At 45.7% G+C, this 18,219-nt stretch overlaps 1 protein-coding gene across 3 annotated transcripts; it reads left to right on the plus strand.

Moving 5' to 3' along the window:
- The first annotated feature begins 3,517 nt into the window (after positions 1 to 3,517).
- On the plus strand, positions 3,518 to 16,954 carry SEC11C (SEC11 homolog C, signal peptidase complex subunit). 3 transcript variants are annotated; one of them, XM_082191727.1, is made up of 8 exons: positions 3,518 to 3,645; positions 6,938 to 6,991; positions 10,991 to 11,100; positions 12,103 to 12,252; positions 13,385 to 13,504; positions 15,078 to 15,135; positions 15,597 to 15,673; positions 16,665 to 16,954. In XM_082191727.1, exons 1-8 carry the CDS (start codon positions 3,610 to 3,612, stop codon positions 16,702 to 16,704), a joined length of 645 nt encoding a protein of 214 aa, XP_082047853.1. In that variant the 5' UTR covers positions 3,518 to 3,609; the 3' UTR covers positions 16,705 to 16,954. The 3 variants fall into 3 exon arrangements, with proteins under 3 accessions (XP_082047853.1, XP_082047852.1, XP_082047854.1); XM_082191726.1 differs by having other exon boundaries at positions 3,551 to 3,670; positions 6,933 to 6,991; XM_082191728.1 differs by lacking the exon at positions 15,597 to 15,673 and having other exon boundaries at positions 3,560 to 3,670; positions 6,933 to 6,991.
- The last annotated feature ends 1,265 nt before the right edge of the window (positions 16,955 to 18,219 follow it).

An 18,219-nucleotide genomic window follows, 5' to 3' on the forward strand; every position in this document is an offset into this window, starting at 1 on the left:
CTTTAAAGCCCTAAACGGCCTCGGTCCAGTATATCTGAAGGAGCGTCTCCTCCCCCATCGTTCTGCCTGGACACTGAGGTCCAGCTCCGAGGGCCTTCTGGCGGTTCCCTCACTGCGAGAGGCCAAGTTACAGGGAACCAGGCAGAGGGCCTTCTCAGTAGTGCCCCCCCCCATGGAACGCCCTCCCATCAGATGTCAAAGAAATAAACAACTACCTGACATTCAGAAGACATCTTAAGGCAGCCCTGTTCAGGGAAGTTTTTAATATGTGACATTTTAGTGTATTTTTCATCTTTGTTGGAAGCCGCCCAGAGTGGCTGGGGAAACCCAGCCAGATGGGCAGAGTACAACTAATAAATTATTATTATTATTATATTATTATATTATATGTTGAGAGAGGTGAAAAACGACATAGAACTGAAGGAGGAAGTTGGGAGAGAGACACTCTTTCCTACTGCCTTGTTATGTACAGAGTTGAATAGGATCCAAAATGCAGCAGTCTGAGTGGTCCTAGAACAATAGGATTCAGAATGCAGCAGTCTGATTGGTCCTAGAACAATAGGATCCAGAATGCAGCAGTCTGATTGGTGCACATGAGCCACCCAATCCCGCTCCAGGTGGAAGTGAATCCGCAACTTGATTGGCCTCCAGGAGAATCCCGGAATTACCTAGCCAATCACATGGAGCCCATTGTGTAAATAATGTATATAAAGCAGACATTCTGGGGGAACTTCCATTCCTCCTCACCACTATGAGCTGAATAAAGAGCATGAAATCCACTCTCGACTCCGAGTATATTTCATTCCTCTTTCACCTCTATGTGCATTCTCAAGGCTCAGATTAATTATTTTATCCAAATCCCTTGAAAAAGTGATTTATCCAGAGTTCTGCTAGCCTCATCCCTAATCTGCTTCATAATCCTGAGGTTTATGCATTGCATTCCTGTCTCTGCCTGTACATATCAGTTTGGAGCTAACAGGCGGCATTGCTTGGGAATATAGTAACAGGAAATTATTCTGGTTGCCATTTTCTGACACCCCCCCAACTTTTCAATATATTTTTTGAGGTGAGGAGACTCTCACCCCCACACCATACATTTAAAGCACACATACTACTCTGTCAGGGTCCCCCCCCCCAAACTGAGAATCCTGGAAACTGTTGTTTACCGAGGGTGCTGCCCTCACAGAGCTACAATTCCAGTACCTTTAACAAACTACAGTTCCCAGGATTCTCTTAAAGGGGTATAAATGTGCTTTAAATATATGGTGTAGACATGGCTTCAAATAATCAGACTCTCCTCTCCCCCTCCAAATCTGACAACCAAGCAAAAAAATTCTGATTTATTTATTTATTTATTTGCTTACACATACAGTATACACGCACCAGTTTGTGTCAACAAGTCCAATGTTGTTGTTGTTTTTTTAAAAAAGAATTAACCCACAGGGGTCTGTTTTCTTCCATTCAGTAGGCAACTCTTATTCCTCATTTGGAAAATACAGGCCAGTTGCTGTTCTAGGATTTTGGCACCAAGCAGTGACACACACCAGTGGAAATGCCGCACAAACGGTGGATAATAAAACACAGGCATCCACACTTACTGAGAAGCTGGAGGAAATTGTATGGAGGTCAGGAGAGACCATTTCTTTGTGTTTCCAAGTTGGGAACAAAGTGCTCTTCCTCTCTAACGCAAGGCTTTTTGAAGACAGGCTAAACATGCTGCATTTTCGCAAATTGCTCTTACAATAATGAGAAGCTGAGTCAGACACCGTGTACCTTGGACTAGTTTCCAAAACTGTTGTGAAAATGCATGCACAAGAGTTTTACACAATGTTCCTACAGTTGAATTCAGCAGCCGTTCTCGTGTGGCCACATAAGCAGGCAGATGAAACTTGTGATTTAATGTTCACTTTCTCACACATCTCTTGAATGCTTCACGGGCCCAAACGATGGCAGGAAACCATCCCAGTAGCTCCTGGAATTTCTGTGTTAAAGTAAGTTGCCATGCAATAATGTAGCTGGAATGGACTAAATAGCTGCCTGACGCCTACGGATCTTGCTGGACTACAATTCCCATCATCCCATGCTAGATGATGGGGCTGATGGGAGTTGGAATCCAACACCTGGGAGATCGCAGGATCCCCACTGCTGATTTTAACCAACCCATTGAAGTAAAGCACCTGCTCGCCATCAGCTCTTCAACAAATCTGTTAGCCAAACTCCAGCAGGGGCCATATGATCTGCATAAAGTTTATTCCAGAGGAAGTGCAACAAAACAACTCTTGCAAGTAAGCCAAGGCACACGGTGTAGGCAGTTGGTGTGTGAGAGAGAGCTTCAGACTGAGGAAGGATACATTCACATTTCTCTGTCCAGGCATTGGGACTCTCCACAGGCAATACACCTCACCCGTTGTATTTTGCACCCACCCTTGAGTGTTTTTTGCCTGGCTGGACCATGTCCTTCTTGCTTGCATGGATGGAGCATAGAGAGGTGTTATGTACTGAAGTTCTCACCCTGGGCCAGCAGGGGGATACTGTAGATAGTTTTCACTCAGGTCCGCATATGCAAATAAGGAATTGAAAGTGACGTTCAGTGATTGGATAGTTACAGAAAGTTGTTACTGTTGCTTTGTAGTTGAGCTCTATATAAGCAGGCTGGCTGAACCCTTCAGTTCAGTTCTGGCCTGTGAATAAACAAGAGCTGTTTGAAGAATGGATGTGTCATCTGATATGTTCACCCACAACTTAACAAGAGGGTTGTGTGAATGTGGAGAATCTACCTGCTGGTGCAAAAGTGAAATTCACATTTATTGAAATTCACCCATTTTTAGCCCTGGAACAGGAAAAAAAAATGGTTCTCCACTAGTGATGTAGGGAAGAGAATAAGGCCCAAAGAGAAAAACCCTCCAGGTTGCAGTCTCTGGTCATGCCTAGGGAGGTGAGCGTGCTTGAGGACTACCACCTTGCATTTTATATTTGACACCTCACTATCAAACGCCTTCTCACTAACCCCGCCTCCTCCACCAGCGTCATTCATATCCGTAACGCTGATTCTGAATCTTCAAATCTAACACGGCATCCTTCTTAGCCCCGCCTCCAAATCCCAGCAATGACTCAGCTTACCACGCCTCTTTACCGCTCGATTACCTCTCTAAGCCCCGCCCCTTTCTTTTCCCCTCTCGCCAATGAACGACGTCCACGGTTTAACAGACTCTCTCGAATGCTTAGCCGTCCTAAGTACCGCCTGACGCGAGTATCCGAATCTGCTTCCCTCGAACCCGAGTCGAATTGGTTCAGCGCGGCGGCCCTGTATCGTGGCTGGTTTTTGTTTTTTAAAAATTAAAAAATAAATAAGCCTCAACCCTCCTCCCTCCCTGTGACAAAAGATCGCTGCTTTCAGGCACTAGCGCGGCCGCCAAGACAGTAAACGGAAAGGGCCTCCTCTCCCTGCGCAGCTGCATTATGGGAGACGTAGTTCTCCAGTTCTCCTCTGCTGCACCGGGATCGCAGCGAGAGGGGAAAGGGGTGGGACTACAATTCCCAGAAGCCTGCGCGAAAAAGCGTGAGCCCTGTGCCTTGTCCCACCTGGGCCAGCTGCTCTGGGGAATGTGAATGGTCTGCGGCGGCGGCAGGGAGGAGGCTGCTGCTGTGAGTAGAGGTCTCGCGAGCCCCTCTCAGGGGGGGCTCATTTGGGGAAGGGGGCTCTAGGGGAGGGGCTTCTTCCAGCAGAGCCTTGTTTGGCGACCCTCTTTACCTGCTGCTAGGAGGGGGGGGGGCACACACACAAATAGGGGGTCTAAAGGTTCTAATTGCCAGGTTGCAATTAAGTAGGCTTGCTTTTGGAACTCAGTGGAGGCTGGGGGCTCGCAGTCTTATATATCTATATTTGCACTGTTTTCAAAAACGAATTAATAATAATAATAATAATATTTAAATTACCAGTCGCTTTATTTTGCAACCTAAAGTTGGTCCTTGGGATAGCTCAGTCGGCAGAGCATGAAACTCTTAAATCTCAGGGTCGTGGGTTCGAGTCTCACATCGGGCATTGCAAGCACCAGCTGACCCTCGTGGTCCCCTTACAACGCTACTTTTGCATGATGCACCCCAAGCGTATATGGGGGTGGGGTGTTGCTTTCCCCTGCTCCTCCCCATGGTGCTTTGTTTTGGGCTGCCAGTTGGTTCTGACTCTCCAGCCTCATCGTATGGAGTCCGGACATCACCCTGCAACAAGGAGTGAGCAGGGAAGACTTTTGCAACTCCTAGACTTGTAGGGGTAGAAAGGGCCAGGAGGGTCATCTCGTCCAGCCCACTGCGGTGCAGGAATCTTTTGCCCAAGGTGTGTCTCGAATCCACATCCCTGAGATCGAAAGTCTCATGCTCTACCCTTTGCTCTTGGTCATTTTTCATTTCCTTCTATAGGAACAGCTCTGCTAGATCAGGCCAGCGGCCATCCAGTCCTGCAGCTCGTTTTCACATTGTCCAACCAGATTCCTGTGGGAAACCAGGGAGCAGAACCTTGAGCGCAAGAGTATTCTCTCTTCCTTTGGTTTCCAGTAGCGGCATTACTTCCTCCATCTGTGGAGGTGAAGCATACCGTATTTTTCGCCCTATAGGACGCACCGTCCCATAAGGCGCACCTAGTTTTTTTGGGGGGAAATAAAGAGGGGAAAATTATTTCCCCCCCAGGCGCGGGGCTGGGGCTGCCCGAGCTTCCCCCGACCCCAGCCCCCAAACAGGCAGCTCTCTGCAAGCCGTGGGAGCCCAGCGCTGGCTCCCGCTGCTTGTGGAGAGGTCCGCGAAGCCTGGACGCGCTGACCTCAGCGCGCGCAGGCTTCGGCATGCCGGGAACTCTCCTCAAGCAGCGGGAGCGCTCCCGCTGCTTGCGGAGAGGTCCACAAAGCCTGGATGCGCTGATCTCAGCGCGTGCAGGCTTCGGGATGCAGGCAGCTCTCCCCAAGCAGCGGGAGCGCTCCCGCTGCTTGTGGAGAGGTCCGCGAAGCCTGGAGAGCGAGAGGGGTTGGTGCGCACCCACTGCTCTCGCTCTCCAGGCTTCGGCGAAAGCCTGCATTCACCCCATAGGACGCACACACATTTCCCCTTCATTTTTGGAGGGGAAAAAGTGCGTCCTATAGGGCGAAAAATACGGTAACTATGGTGGCCAATAGGAATTGATAGCTCTTTCCTCCACGGATTTTTTCCCCAATCCTCTTTTAAAGCCATCCAAATTTGTGGCATCCCTGTCTCTTGGGGGACACTGGAGGACATTGTTCATGCCAACCCCTCTCTTGCCACACGCTGCTGCAAGGGTGTAAAGGCTGAAGAATACCTAGTGTGGTTTGAGAGGCATCAGATAGACATCCTTGAACTGTTAGTCTTGCAAGCTTTGATGTGTGAGCCCAAAGTGATTTCCGCTGCAGTTCTCTGCTGCTGAGTTAAAATGTTGGAAAGTGTGTGCTAACTTCTCAGATTATAAGGACAGGGGAGGCCAGAGCTTAGTGGTAGAGCATGTGTGTTGCAGGCAGATGGTTTCTGGTTCAGTCCTTGGCATCTTCAGACAAAAGGAGCTTAAATAACAGGTCTGGGGGAAACCCCTGTTGAGCTGCGGTCAGACTTCTTAATACTGTCCTAGGCTGACTAAGCATTTCCAGTTAAGATACGCCAAACCTGGGAAATTGAAATGAATCTGCATTTTGTACTACATGCAAGGTGTATTACTCTTTTGTAGTAATTTTGGAAGCAGATATTGTGTGATTTGTGAGGTTTTCATACATATATCTGTTGAACAGTATGAAGTTCTGGTTCCTTAGCAACCCTCCTGCCTTGCTGGCCTGGTGTCATGTTAAGTAACATGAAATGCTTCTGTCAAAAAGCAAACACTTAAAGAAAATATAGTTGCTTATAAAGCGGAAGTGTAGTAGTTAAGAAACTGAGTTATGAATTGGGAAGCCTGTGGTTTGAATCTCGCCTCTGCCCAGCTGGTGTCCTTCCAGATGTGCCACACTACAACTCCCAACAGCCATGCTCACTGTGCCTGATGGGAGTTGTAGTCTAACACATCTGGAAGGGCACCAGGATGGTGAAGACTAGCATAGGTGGTCTGCAGTATGAGGGCTAACGATACAAGATTCCCTGAAAGGTAAGTCAATAAGTATTGCAGCTAGATAATGCACGTGAAGCCCTTTGAGCAGTTGAAAGCAACAATTTATTAAAGTTGGCTAGGGGTGTATTTGAAGGCTGGGGAAGCTGTGGCCCTCCATGTTGTTGGACTACAACTCCCATCATCCTTGACCATTTGCCATGCTGGTTGATGGGAGTTGGTGTCCAACAAGATTTGGAAGGCCAAAGGTTACATATTCTTGTCCTAAGTCTCTCCATACAACTGATACCAGAACGAGGGTCGCAGTTCAGTGTTCACTACAACCTAACCATACTTTTTGCCCACATCCTTTCTGTGAAAGATACACCTGGTAGAATTCACAGCTTTGCACTTCAACCTAGTTTAAGAAAAGGGGACACGGGTGGCGCTGTGGTCTAAACCACTGATCCTCTTGGGCTTGCCAATCCAAAGGTTGGTGGTTCGAATCCCCGCAATGGGGTGAGCTCCCATTGCTCTGTCCCAGCTCCTGCCAACCTAGCAGTTCAAAAGCACAACAGTGCAAGTAGATAAATAGGTACCGCTGTGGCGGGAAGGTAAACAGCATTTCCATGTGCTCTGGCTTCCATCACAATGTTCTCTTGTGCCAGAATCGGTTTAGTCATGCTGGCCACATGACCTGGACAAATGCCGGCTCCCTTGGCCTGAAGCAAGATGAGAGCCGCACCTCATAGTCGCTTTTGACCGGACTTAACCGTCCAGGGGTCCTTTACCTTTTACCTTACCTTACCTAGTTTAAGAATAACATTTCTCTCTCCTTCTCTCTTTCTGTTATTGGCTCCTCAGAAAGCTGCAGCCATGGATATATTTGGTGACCTGCGGCGAATGAACAAGCGCCAGGTAATAGAAAAGCACAATTACCGTTTGTCTTGTTGCCTGCAAGGACCTATATATGTATAAACCTTTATAAAAGCAGTTGCATATTTAAAAACAGAAGGCCATCCAACCTCTGTTTAAAAACCTCTTTGGGAGGTTGTAGACTTTCCTTCATTAGAGGTTTTTAAACGGAGGTTGGGTTTATCAGGGATTCTTTAGTTGTGATTTCTGTCTTGCTGGCGGTTCATGATGTTTGGGTTATTCCTTCCGAGAAACTGAGTACAGCTGGCTTAAACTGGTTCTGTTATCTCTTCTTTCAAGGTCATGCTGACTATAATAATAGGCCAGAAGGAGCCTGGGCTTCACTTCCTCTTTCAAGCTCTTTTCCTTCTGTTGTTGTGTTCTGTAAGCAGTGTTAAGGTTTAGTCTTATTTTAAGTTTAAGTTAAGTCTGCTGCAACTGGATTTCCTATGGACAGTGCCAACCCTGAATGTATTGGATTTGTGACCATTATGCTCATTTGCCTTCAGTAGCAGTAATGCTCTGCTGGATGAAATACAATTGCCTCTGGTCTGTTTTCTGAGAATCCTGCAACGTGTTTAAGTTGTTACTCGGCTAACTATACAAATATATGTATTCCAAACTATACATTGGATTCTAGTCTGGATCAGTATTGAGCAGAATTCCGTGGCAGGCTTCTCATTCTGGAAAATAAGAGCTGAAAAGGGTTTGTTTTTCTACTCTTCAGAGTTCCAGTTTCTTTCCTTTCATCCTCCATATTTAAAATTGGTGGGGTTGTGTGTCTGTTTCTCCTCACAGCTGCCCCAAAGCGTCTTAGGAGCAAATAAATGCAGGACCCCCCCCCCCCTTTCGTCATACAGGATGCCAAGAGATAAAATAAGGAAGCCTGGAAGTGCTTGAGAGGGGAATGTTTTGATGGAGGAGAGTTGTCTTGAATGAATGTAACTGTGCCCCTGAAGGACCAGGTGCACAGCCTGGGAGTCATTTTGGACTCACAGCTGTCCATGGAGGCGCAGGTTAACTCTGTGTCCAGGGCAGCTGTCTACCAGCTCCACCTGGTACGCAGGCTAAGACCCTACCTGGCTGCGAACTGTCTCGCCAGAGTGGTGCATGCTCTAGTTATCTCACGCTTGGACTACTGCAACGCGCTCTGTGTGGGGCTACCTTTGAAGGTGACCCGGAAACTGCAATTAATCCAGAATGCGGCAGCTAGACTGGTGACTGGGAGTGGCTGCCGGGACCACATAACACCGGTTCTGAAAGACCTGCACTGGCTCCCAGTACGTTTCCGAGCACGATTCAAAGTGTTGGTGCTGACCTTTAAAGCCCTAAACAGCCTCGGCCCTGTATTCCTGAAGGAGCGTCTCCACCCCCATTGTTCAGCCCGGACACTGAGATCCAGCGCCGAGGGCCTTCTGGCGGTTCCCTCATTGCGAGAAGTGAGGCTACAGGGAACCAGACAGAGGGCCTTCTCGGTAGTGGCGCCCACCCTGTGGAACGCCCTCCCATCAGATGTCAAAGAGATAAATAATTACCTGACATTCAGAAGACATCTTAAGTCAGCCCTGTTCAGCGAAGTTTTTAATATGTAACGCTGTACTGTTTTTAACACTGATTGGGAGCCGCCCAGAGTGGCTGGGGAAACTCAGCCAGATGGGCGGGGTATAAATAATAAATCATTATTATTATTATTGTGGGTTGTGTGCAAAGAGGATGTAGAACACAGCTTTTCCTTTTTTTTACATTTCCGGTCTCTCTTCGGGTGGGTGGGTGATTGATGAAAGGATGATTCATCCAACCCAATTGGTGTCTTAAGAATGTAAGTCAAGTGGAGCTTCATTTTTGAGGTTAAGCAGTTATGACACTTCTTCCACCACCTGCCCAGCATATAACCAAGTGTACATTTCACTCCCCACGTCTTGGCTGGAGCTTCTTGTCAGCTTTGTGGCGTCATGGGGAATGTGGGGTGAGCCTGTTTGCATGACTATTTCACTGCATGTCAAAATCACAGGTCCACTTGAGCACCCAGTCTAGGGAAGGGCTAACTTATAGGAACACCAAGTCAGGCTGCTGCACCATTGAACTTAGTATTATCTACACTGACCAGCAGCAGCTGGCCGGAGTTCCAGTAGGGACATTCCCAGTTTTCCCTGGACATGTCAGGAATTGAACTGGGCTGTTCCAAATAATGTTTGTATTTGACTAAGCTATGCTCAGGATAGAACCATTGAAAGTGAATGGGCCTTAGTTAGTCATCTCCATTAATTTCAGTGGACGGTATCTTAGAGGGTGCAACAATCAATTTAACCCACAAGTAGGAATGAACTTATAAGCAGCAGATAACACTAAATAAATGAACGTTTGAGACAAAAATGGGTGAAATAAAAGACTACCTAGAATGCCAGGGAGAGATGGACTGGGAAGTCTGAGGATAAGGGATAAATGATGGATATTGTATGATGTATATATAAGTTGTAAAAATGCATAAGCAACAAAAACCAATAATTTCAATGGACGCTGTCAATATGAAGTACTTCTGCTAGTGCAAGCTTTTCTTCTTGTGCAACAGAACTTTCTCTCCCCCTCCTCTCTTGGAGCCCTCACCAGATTTGCTCTGGAGGGTTGGGGGTAACTTCAAGAACAGGTTTTTTTTGGGGGGGGGCGGCGTATGGGCAGAGGAGAAGGGAAGGTTCAGTTGTTCAGGTCCAAGTCCTTGTGCTAACGGAACTATTTCACTAGACGCCACCCAATGGGTGGTTTTATATTGATTGATTACTTAATTTCTATACCATTTAATATATTTTAAATCTCTCTAAGCGGTGGTACTCAAAAAACTGAAGCAGCAACAGACATCATAAACAAAATATTACAAAAGCACACAGTTACATATAAAAATGTAACATTAATAAACAGTTTTATCTATAAATCAATATCCATTCATTTCCCTCCCTTTCAGCCACCATATTCTCACCCAGGGTCCAAACAAACCCTAGCTCGGCGGCTTTTTATTGTGTTGTGTTTTTCTCTCTCTCCGTATTTTTTTTTAAAAATACTGTTATTATTTTAACTTTTGTGAGCAGAGTACATATGTTTTTGGGTGACTACAATAAATCATGGAGGGTGAAGGTAAAAAAAATGTTCTAATTTCTCTCCCCCCCCCACCCCCAGCCTCTGCCTTTGAACAATTTTACCTCCTGTTCTGAAAGAAGCCAGGAAATGAGGCCATCCATTGGGTTCCTTTTGAGCACTGCACAGCTGCCTTGTGCAGGCAGGTGAAATCGGAGTGCCCTACTTTCCCCTCTGCATTGATCTACTTTCCCCCTCTCTGGTGAGGGCGGCAGTGTTGTGGTCAGTGCACCCCCCCCTTCCCGGCAGTCTGTTTTTGATTGCCCTGTTTTGTGCAACCCCACCAAGCCGCCTGTTATAAAGGCACGACGCCCTGGGGAGCCTTCACCTCTGTCGAAGAAGCTCAACGTGTGTCTGTTGAAGATAAAAAGATCCTACAGTATTTACATCTCAGAATGTGCCTCCCCTTTCCTTCCTGGAAGCAAACAATCTCGACCGTTAATAGTTTTCTGCATTGGTTTGGTTCTTTCAAGACTCGCAGCTGTGGCCATTTATGTTTCTGTGCAGTATAATAATCTCTCCCCCTCCCCAAACATGGAAGTGGGGGTCATTGTGACTTGTAGAGCTATAAAAGCACAAATGTGGGTTACTGGAGTCCAGTCTTATCAGGAGATTCCCTCGCCCTGGCGCCTCCTTTCACACTTGCTTCCTCGTTCCTTAAAAGTGTTTGGGCTGTGCCATTCACACCCAAGCTAGTTTCCCCAGCTCTGGAGCTGGAGCAATCCCTCTTAAGCCCAGTGCATTTTGTGCTAGTGCAGCCTGTGCTGCTATAACATCAGGAAATGAGAACCCTGCTGGCATCTGTTGGCTTGCTCTCTTAATCTCAGGTTTTTGATCTGCTGTTTCCACTTATCACAGCTCTTCCCTTCCTTACAGCTCTATTACCAAGTCTTAAATTTTGCCATGATTGTGTCTTCGGCGCTGATGATATGGAAAGGCCTTATTGTTATCACTGGGAGTGAGAGTCCTATCGTTGTAGTGCTCAGGTATGCCTGTGTTAAACCAAATCTGTTGCTGGGTTAGCGAGTGACCCATAGCTTATGCCCCACTCCGCTCCTAAAATAGTATCTGCAGATCTTGGAAGGAGACCAGGATGTGTGGTTTCTGCAACTGTTGTCTGCCTGATGTATATCCCTAGTTAAGCTTATTCAACCTGTGCATCATGTACCACTAAAAAAGGCCCAAAATTATTTACAACCAAAGTAAAAAGTACAATAAAAATCACATAAGCTTGATTAAAAACGGTTTTAGCCCCTGCCTATGGAATGCTCTCAGTCAGTCATTTTATTTGTACGTTGCCTTTCCAGAGTTAAAACCATGCTCAAGGCGACTTGCAACATATAAAAAAATACACAACTGCAAGCACAACAAAAGTAGTAATAAACAATAAACGTAACATCAAGATTTACACAACCAAACTGAGCAATTTGCACATAATTTTTTCTATTTAAACAAAATAAATATGTACACAACCAAACTGAGCAATTTGCACCTAATTTTTTTATTTAAAATAAATATGCAAAAAAATTAACAGCAGCACTCTCCCCACCCCCAACAAAGACCCCAAACAACACTGCAGCCCAAGAGTCTGTTCAGCAGCCTCAGCTTTTGTAGCTAGAGTCAGTCAGGGCGCCCCCCCCCAGCCAGGTGGGAAAAGTCCTGCAAGGCAGGGAGCAGGTTGGGCAAGGATTCCAAGTCTCGCAGCCAAGGGAGGTCTGCCAGACACCAACCCTTGTCGTCATTTCATTTCCAGGCAAATACATTTGAAATGTATTTGGGCATAGTGGGATATAGTGCATCCTGGAATGTGAAATACGTCACCTGTCGAATATCAGGGTATGGCTTCAATAGCCGGTGAACATAACTGATTTTTCTTCAGTTACCACTGTAATAGCAATTTTTAAAGAAGAAAACTAGTACCAAGCTTCCTCCCTGACAGAAGAATGATACTGACTCTTTAATTCCTGTTTCTCTTCTTTCCTTTATAGTGGCAGCATGGAGCCAGCCTTCCACAGAGGAGATCTGCTGTTCTTAACAAACTTCCGGGACGACCCCATCAGGGCCGGGGAAATAGTGGTTTTTAAAGTCGAAGGCAGAGATATTCCGATTGTACACAGAGTAATCAAAGTTCACGAAAAGTAATGGCAAAAACAATTCAGTGCTGTCCCTGGCGTAGTCATCTTGCTTGGCTGTTAGAATGCAGAATGCTTAGAAGGAATGGAGATTTGCATTTGAAGTGAAATTGGGAGGGTGAACTGGGCAGGAAATACTTGGGCTAAATGTACATTCCTTAATTTAAAAAAGGACGTATTTGGTGCATGTATGTATTGAATGAGTGCTGTCAATGCAGTCAGCCTCAGCTCTCCAAATTACTGGGTTTCGAAAGCACCTGCAGTACTTTCTTTCACTCTGCAGCTGTTCAACCGCTTTTTAAAACACCAGCTCCATAAAGTGGTTTATCACAGAGGACTGCAGACGAAGGGGTTCCTTAATGCAAATGTGCAAGCTCTGGGAAAGAAGGTCATGGCCTTTTTGCTCATCTCCAGGCATTCTGCTGCCACCCTGTACTGAGCTAAGCCATGGCTTGCCTTAGTGTGTGCTTCAAACCCGGGCTTGTGCTCCAGACTTAATCACGAGCTGAAACCAATGTTAGGAACATAGGAGTCTGCCTTACACCAAGTCAGACTTAATGTACACTGACTAGCAGCAGGTGCTGAGGGGTTCAGCCAGGGAGTTTGCCCCTGTGGTTTGCACCACCAGACCTTTTGGATCACAGCTTCCCTCTGCCCCAGCCAGCATGGCCAGTGATCAGGAATTATGGGAGTTGTGGTTAAAAGATACCTGGGCAGAACACAATCCCAGGCTTCTGCCTCTAGCCCAGAGAATGTAAGTCTGGTTGCTATTCCCTCAAAGCTTTTCTGAATTGAAACAACCTCTTTCTTGGACCCCAGATTTCTTGTTACTTTCCCATGTTCAGGTGCCTGTTTTCCAGATCAAGAAACACCCTTATTTCTCTTTAACCCCATTAGGGCTGGCATCTAGTAACTAAACAGATAACTCTTTGTTTTGCCCAAAGTAAATTATTAACAGCCCGGGGAGAAATAGGTGCTTAGATCTGTCAGTAAGAGTCAGAAATGAAGGTCTCGATATTTATTAAAAGGCAGCAGGAAGGGCAGATTGGTACCTTATCCGTTCTGTTTTGCAAACATTCTAATGGGCGGCTTCCAGGTGTGGCTCCACAACACGTTTGCCGTCTTGTTGTTTTGGCAGGGAAAACGGCAACATCAAATTTCTGACCAAGGGCGACAATAACGAAGTTGACGACAGAGGCTTGTACAAAGAAGGCCAGAACTGGCTTGAGAAGAAGGACGTTGTTGGCAGGGCACGAGGGTGAGTGTGGCTGCAGGGTGGGCTGTGCTGCCCCTGAAATGAAGGGTAATAGGTGGGTGACTTTTGAAAGCAGGGCTGAAGCAAACCTCTTTAGCAGGAGTGGGAAGGCTTTTTCAGATCGCAGACCCCGTTCCTTTCTGGGCTACTACCTGGGGGCAGGCAGGACCCGGAAGAAAAAGCGGTCAGAGCAAAAAGTGTATTTTGTTATCATTGTATGAAGGTCTAGTTTCTACAACAGGAGTCGGCAACCGTTTTCAGCTGTGGGCCGGTTCACTGTCCCTTAGACCGTGTGGTGGGCCGGACTATTTTTTTTTTTTTGGGGGGGGAGAACGAATTCCTATGCCCCACAAATAACCCACAGATGCATTTTAAATAAAAGGACACATTCTACTCATGTAAAAACATGCTGATTCCTGGACCGTCTGCGGGCTGGATTGAGAAGACGGTAGGGCCACATCCAGCCCCCGGGCCTAATGTTGCCTACCCCTGTTCTACACCCTCACATGCCCCTCTCCCTCCTGCACCCAGTCAAGCAAGAGGCATTATCAGCATTCACAGACTTATTTCAGCAAGGGAAAAATACTCAGGGAGGGTTCAAAGCAGGGCTGGTAAGGAGAGCAGCCTGGGGATTTTCCTGAGGGTCAGGTAGAAAGGCCTGGAGGGCTGCATCTTCCTTCCCGCCCCTGCTGCAGAGGCATTCTGTGTAGACTCAGAATGGACCTCTTAGGGTCATCTAGTCCAACCCCCTGCTATGCAGGCATCTCAGCTAAAGCATCCGTGGCAGGTGGTCATCCAATCTCTGCTTAAAAACCTCCAAGGAAGGAGAGTCCATCACCTTCCAAGGGCTCTTGCGGTCAGAGACTTCCTCCTGATGTTGAGTTGGAATCTCCTTTCTTGTAACTTGAAGCCATGGGTTCGAGTCCTACCCTCCAGGGCAGGAGAAAACAAGCACTTGCTCTCCATCTTCCATGTGACAGTCTTTTAAGATATTTGAAGGTAGCTGTCCTCTCTCCTCCCAGTCTCCTCTTTTCCAGGCTAAACGTGCTGAGTGGACTGTTTCCCCCCGTGTCAGATTTTCGGATTTCTGTGAAAAAAAATCTTTCCATGCCGGCATTAGTGAGTCTTAATTGCACTGCCGTATTTTCCTTTGCTCGTGAATACTCCGCTCTCATTTGGACCAACCAAAGCTTTCTGCAGTGCTACATAAACTATTATCTGTCTTGTGTGCATTTATTTTGCTCAAATCAGCGCTTGTCTCTCTGGAGGGAGGATGTGGGCTGTTCTGGGCCAACTGAACCCTGACTTCCCGGCCATTGCATACATTCAAATGGACTGTTCGTTTTCAGCCTTTATTTATTCTGCTTCTATCAGTTTTAGCCATCAGATTCTCAAACTATACTAGCCAAAAGGGCTAGAAACCTTTTTCTCCTTTAATGGTGAATTCTGATATTTGAAGCTCCTGAGGCTTGTACCTGGTCTGGCTTAAATATAAAAATAAAAGCATAAAATGCTACATTAAGTCAGGCTATTTTGAAATGACTTTATGCTATTCTGTTTAACCTCCACGAATCAGGTTTTTGCCGTATGTTGGAATGGTGACCATAATCATGAACGACTATCCAAAATTTAAGGTAAGTAAAGATTTAACTCTGGGGCCAATAACTTTTTCGGCAAAGAAGCAATTCTTTCGCCAACCCAGTCTGCAAACTTGCATGAACAGATTCCCTGGTAGAGAGAAGATGGTGCTTGGAAGATTTTATCACGCCTACTTCCTTTTGCCACTAAAGGCTCATGTTTCAGATATGGGATAATTTTGGTCTGCACACAGTGGGCTCAATGCATTGGCATATTTATTTCATAAAATTTTTACACCGCTTGATGGTAAATAAAAACCAAATGCTGATGCAGCGAAAGCCAGTATCATTAAAGTGAATGGGAATTGCGCAAAACTACTAGTCGTCTGTTGTGTAGTTCCCATTAATTTCAGTGGAGTTTGTGAAGCAGAGGTCCCTAGCACCTGACTGTCAATGTACAAAGCCTCAATTCCCTGATTTTTTAAAACTATACTCAAGGAAATGTTCGCCTTATGCAGATATCATTCCCGTTTCATATTTCTGAGGGCAGCATCTTGCTTTGCATCAAGGATCATGCTGGAGAATTTTTGCGAGCGTGAGTATTCAAATAGAGCAGTGTTTTTATTTTTCCTGTTCTCAATACGCCACAGAGAAAACTAGCCATGTGTCACATTTACAAATAAGCTTTTTATTCTTTTTTGTTTTGCTCAACAGAATGTTTTTAAATTCCCGACAATGTTGCTATAGGCAGTATTAAAATAAACCTTGCTTTTGTATAGCTGTAGATATAATTTCCACACATAATTAGTCATGCGGTAATACTGTGCGTTCTGTGACTCCGTTAGATTTCAGTTTTAATCATTATTTGAAACACACCAAGGGTCAAATATTAGATCTCTAATCAAGTAAGAATACATCTACATGCATAAGTATATGCACTCTTATTCAGAGCCCCATGTGCCCTCCAGTGGCGCCCAGAATTCCTGCTCCGTTCACTTCAGTCATGAGTGCAGCTTCACTCACACATAGGGATGTACATAGAGTCCAGGTTTATACATAATTGGAAGCCATAGTTCATTTAACCAGCCATGAATGAAATACATTGCTTCTCCAAAGTTAGTCTGTTTCCAGCTTCTTTGTAGTTTAGTGAGCATCTGGTGGCTGAATCACTTTTAAGGATGGGTTCACACATAACACCAAACCATAGCTTTTTAAAAAACCAAACCAAACCCAAGGTTCATGGTTGCAGTTTGTGGTTTGTTGGCAGTGAACAAACCATAGTTAAGCTTTGGGCAGGATTTGCACATAATGCCGAACCATGGTTTAATAGACCATGGAATGGTAAACCATGGTTTAGTGTTATGTGTGAACCAGGCAAGAGTGAATTACTCCACTGGAAGGGATATTGGCCAGTTGGGAATCCACGTTCGTTCACATTGCAGACAATTTCGACCTATCCTTTGCTTTTCAAAAACTGGTGCCAGTACTATATTGAAAACTTATTCTGAAACAGGATCTGATTTTTGACATCTGAGATGCAAAGAGTTATGTTAGATACCAAAGTAATCTATATGTTTTGTTTGCAGTATGCTCTCCTGGCTGTCATGGGCGCGTATGTCCTCCTGAAACGAGAATCATAAAAGACTGAACATGGAACTGCCTTGCACAACTCTTGAGCGTAGATATACAAAGAGATACTAATATATTTGAACCGTCCCTGTGTCTGTACAAAATATTTCATGGTCCGCAGACAATACTGTCCCAATGAATTTTCCTGTCCGTGCCACAATCTTAAAAACCCATTTTTTGTGTGCATAAGTCCTACTGGTTGCATCTGAACGAACCTCTAAGTGTTCTTACAACTGGATCACAAACACTGTCCACTGGTATTTTGTTTACAATATTGTTTTGAGTTTCTTCATGTTTTCACGGTTGCTTTTCAGCAAGGCATATAAATGGGCAGAATGACTGGGAGGGAGGGTTCAATATCATGGAAATTTCAGCGCTCAGGGTGGGGCAGGGGGCTGGTTAAACATTCCAGAACTAGGCCAAACATCTAGGTGAAACAGATCTTCACTGCATGGATATGGTTGCTTGGAAGTATTTTAGACAGTAACTCAATGGCGTTTGAGTCTTGAGTTCCCTTTGGTTATATCTTAGCTAAGAAGCCCATTGATGAAGTTCTCCCCGTGCCGTTTCAACCCTGTTTCACTAGGTATTTTTGTCAAGCCACACATAGTTCATTCTTGTAAGTAGGTTCACCAAGTATTCCAGCATCCTATCACAATTCTTCTGATTATATATCTAGTGGCTCGTTTGTGAGAGGAGACTTTTCTGTCGCAAAATTGTATTGCTGGACTGGGCTTGTCTGAGAAGAGCAGGTTAAGATGACAATCTTCGCTCTTGGTGGCTTGAGATGAGCTTGTGTTATTCTCCCATAGACTAGGAAGAGCCCCCTGCAGATTCATCAAGGTGGTTCTGCTCCTCCCTGGGTAGCGCAGTCATCTGCATCATTCTGCCCACGAGAACTTGGACCACACACAAGGTGCAGATGCATGAGAAAATTGTCACCAGTAACCAACCAGGAACATTCCTGTGTTTGAAGACACCCACACTGCCTTGTGTGAATTAGCAACAGATGCAGCTCACGCCTTGTAGTCTGTGATCCACGAGATCCTAAACCTCTGGAAGACGGAGCAGGTCCACTCAAGCCTGCTTAGAAGCTGATGTGGCATCCCAGGATTTCAGTGTACATCACTGATCTCTCCTTCCCCCAGGAGTAAAGCACTAGGTGAGGAGGATCACTATACCTGCTTACTAAACAACCCAGAAACACCACATTCTGAGCTACATGACATGCAGTTGTGCACATGTGTACATCTTCTGCAGACTTGCTATTTCTCTCAGGAGCTGCTTCTTGGGGTAGGGGGAAAGAATCCCATAGTTTGGAGGACACTCCAAGGCCCAACTCTTGAGAAAAACCTGGATTGGGACCAACCAAAATGTGGGGAACTTTTGGGTCACCTGGAACTCTTGGTTAGGCGAGATGTCACCCAAAACTAGGTGGTAGGATTGAGTTGGAAAGGAAAGGCAAAATGTCGTATCCACGAGGTAAAATAAAAGGCATTACCCAACCAAGTT

The sequence above is a fragment of the Podarcis vaucheri genome (assembly GCF_965113315.1).
Source record: "Podarcis vaucheri genome assembly, chromosome: 11".
NCBI lineage: Eukaryota > Metazoa > Chordata > Lepidosauria > Squamata > Lacertidae > Podarcis > Podarcis vaucheri.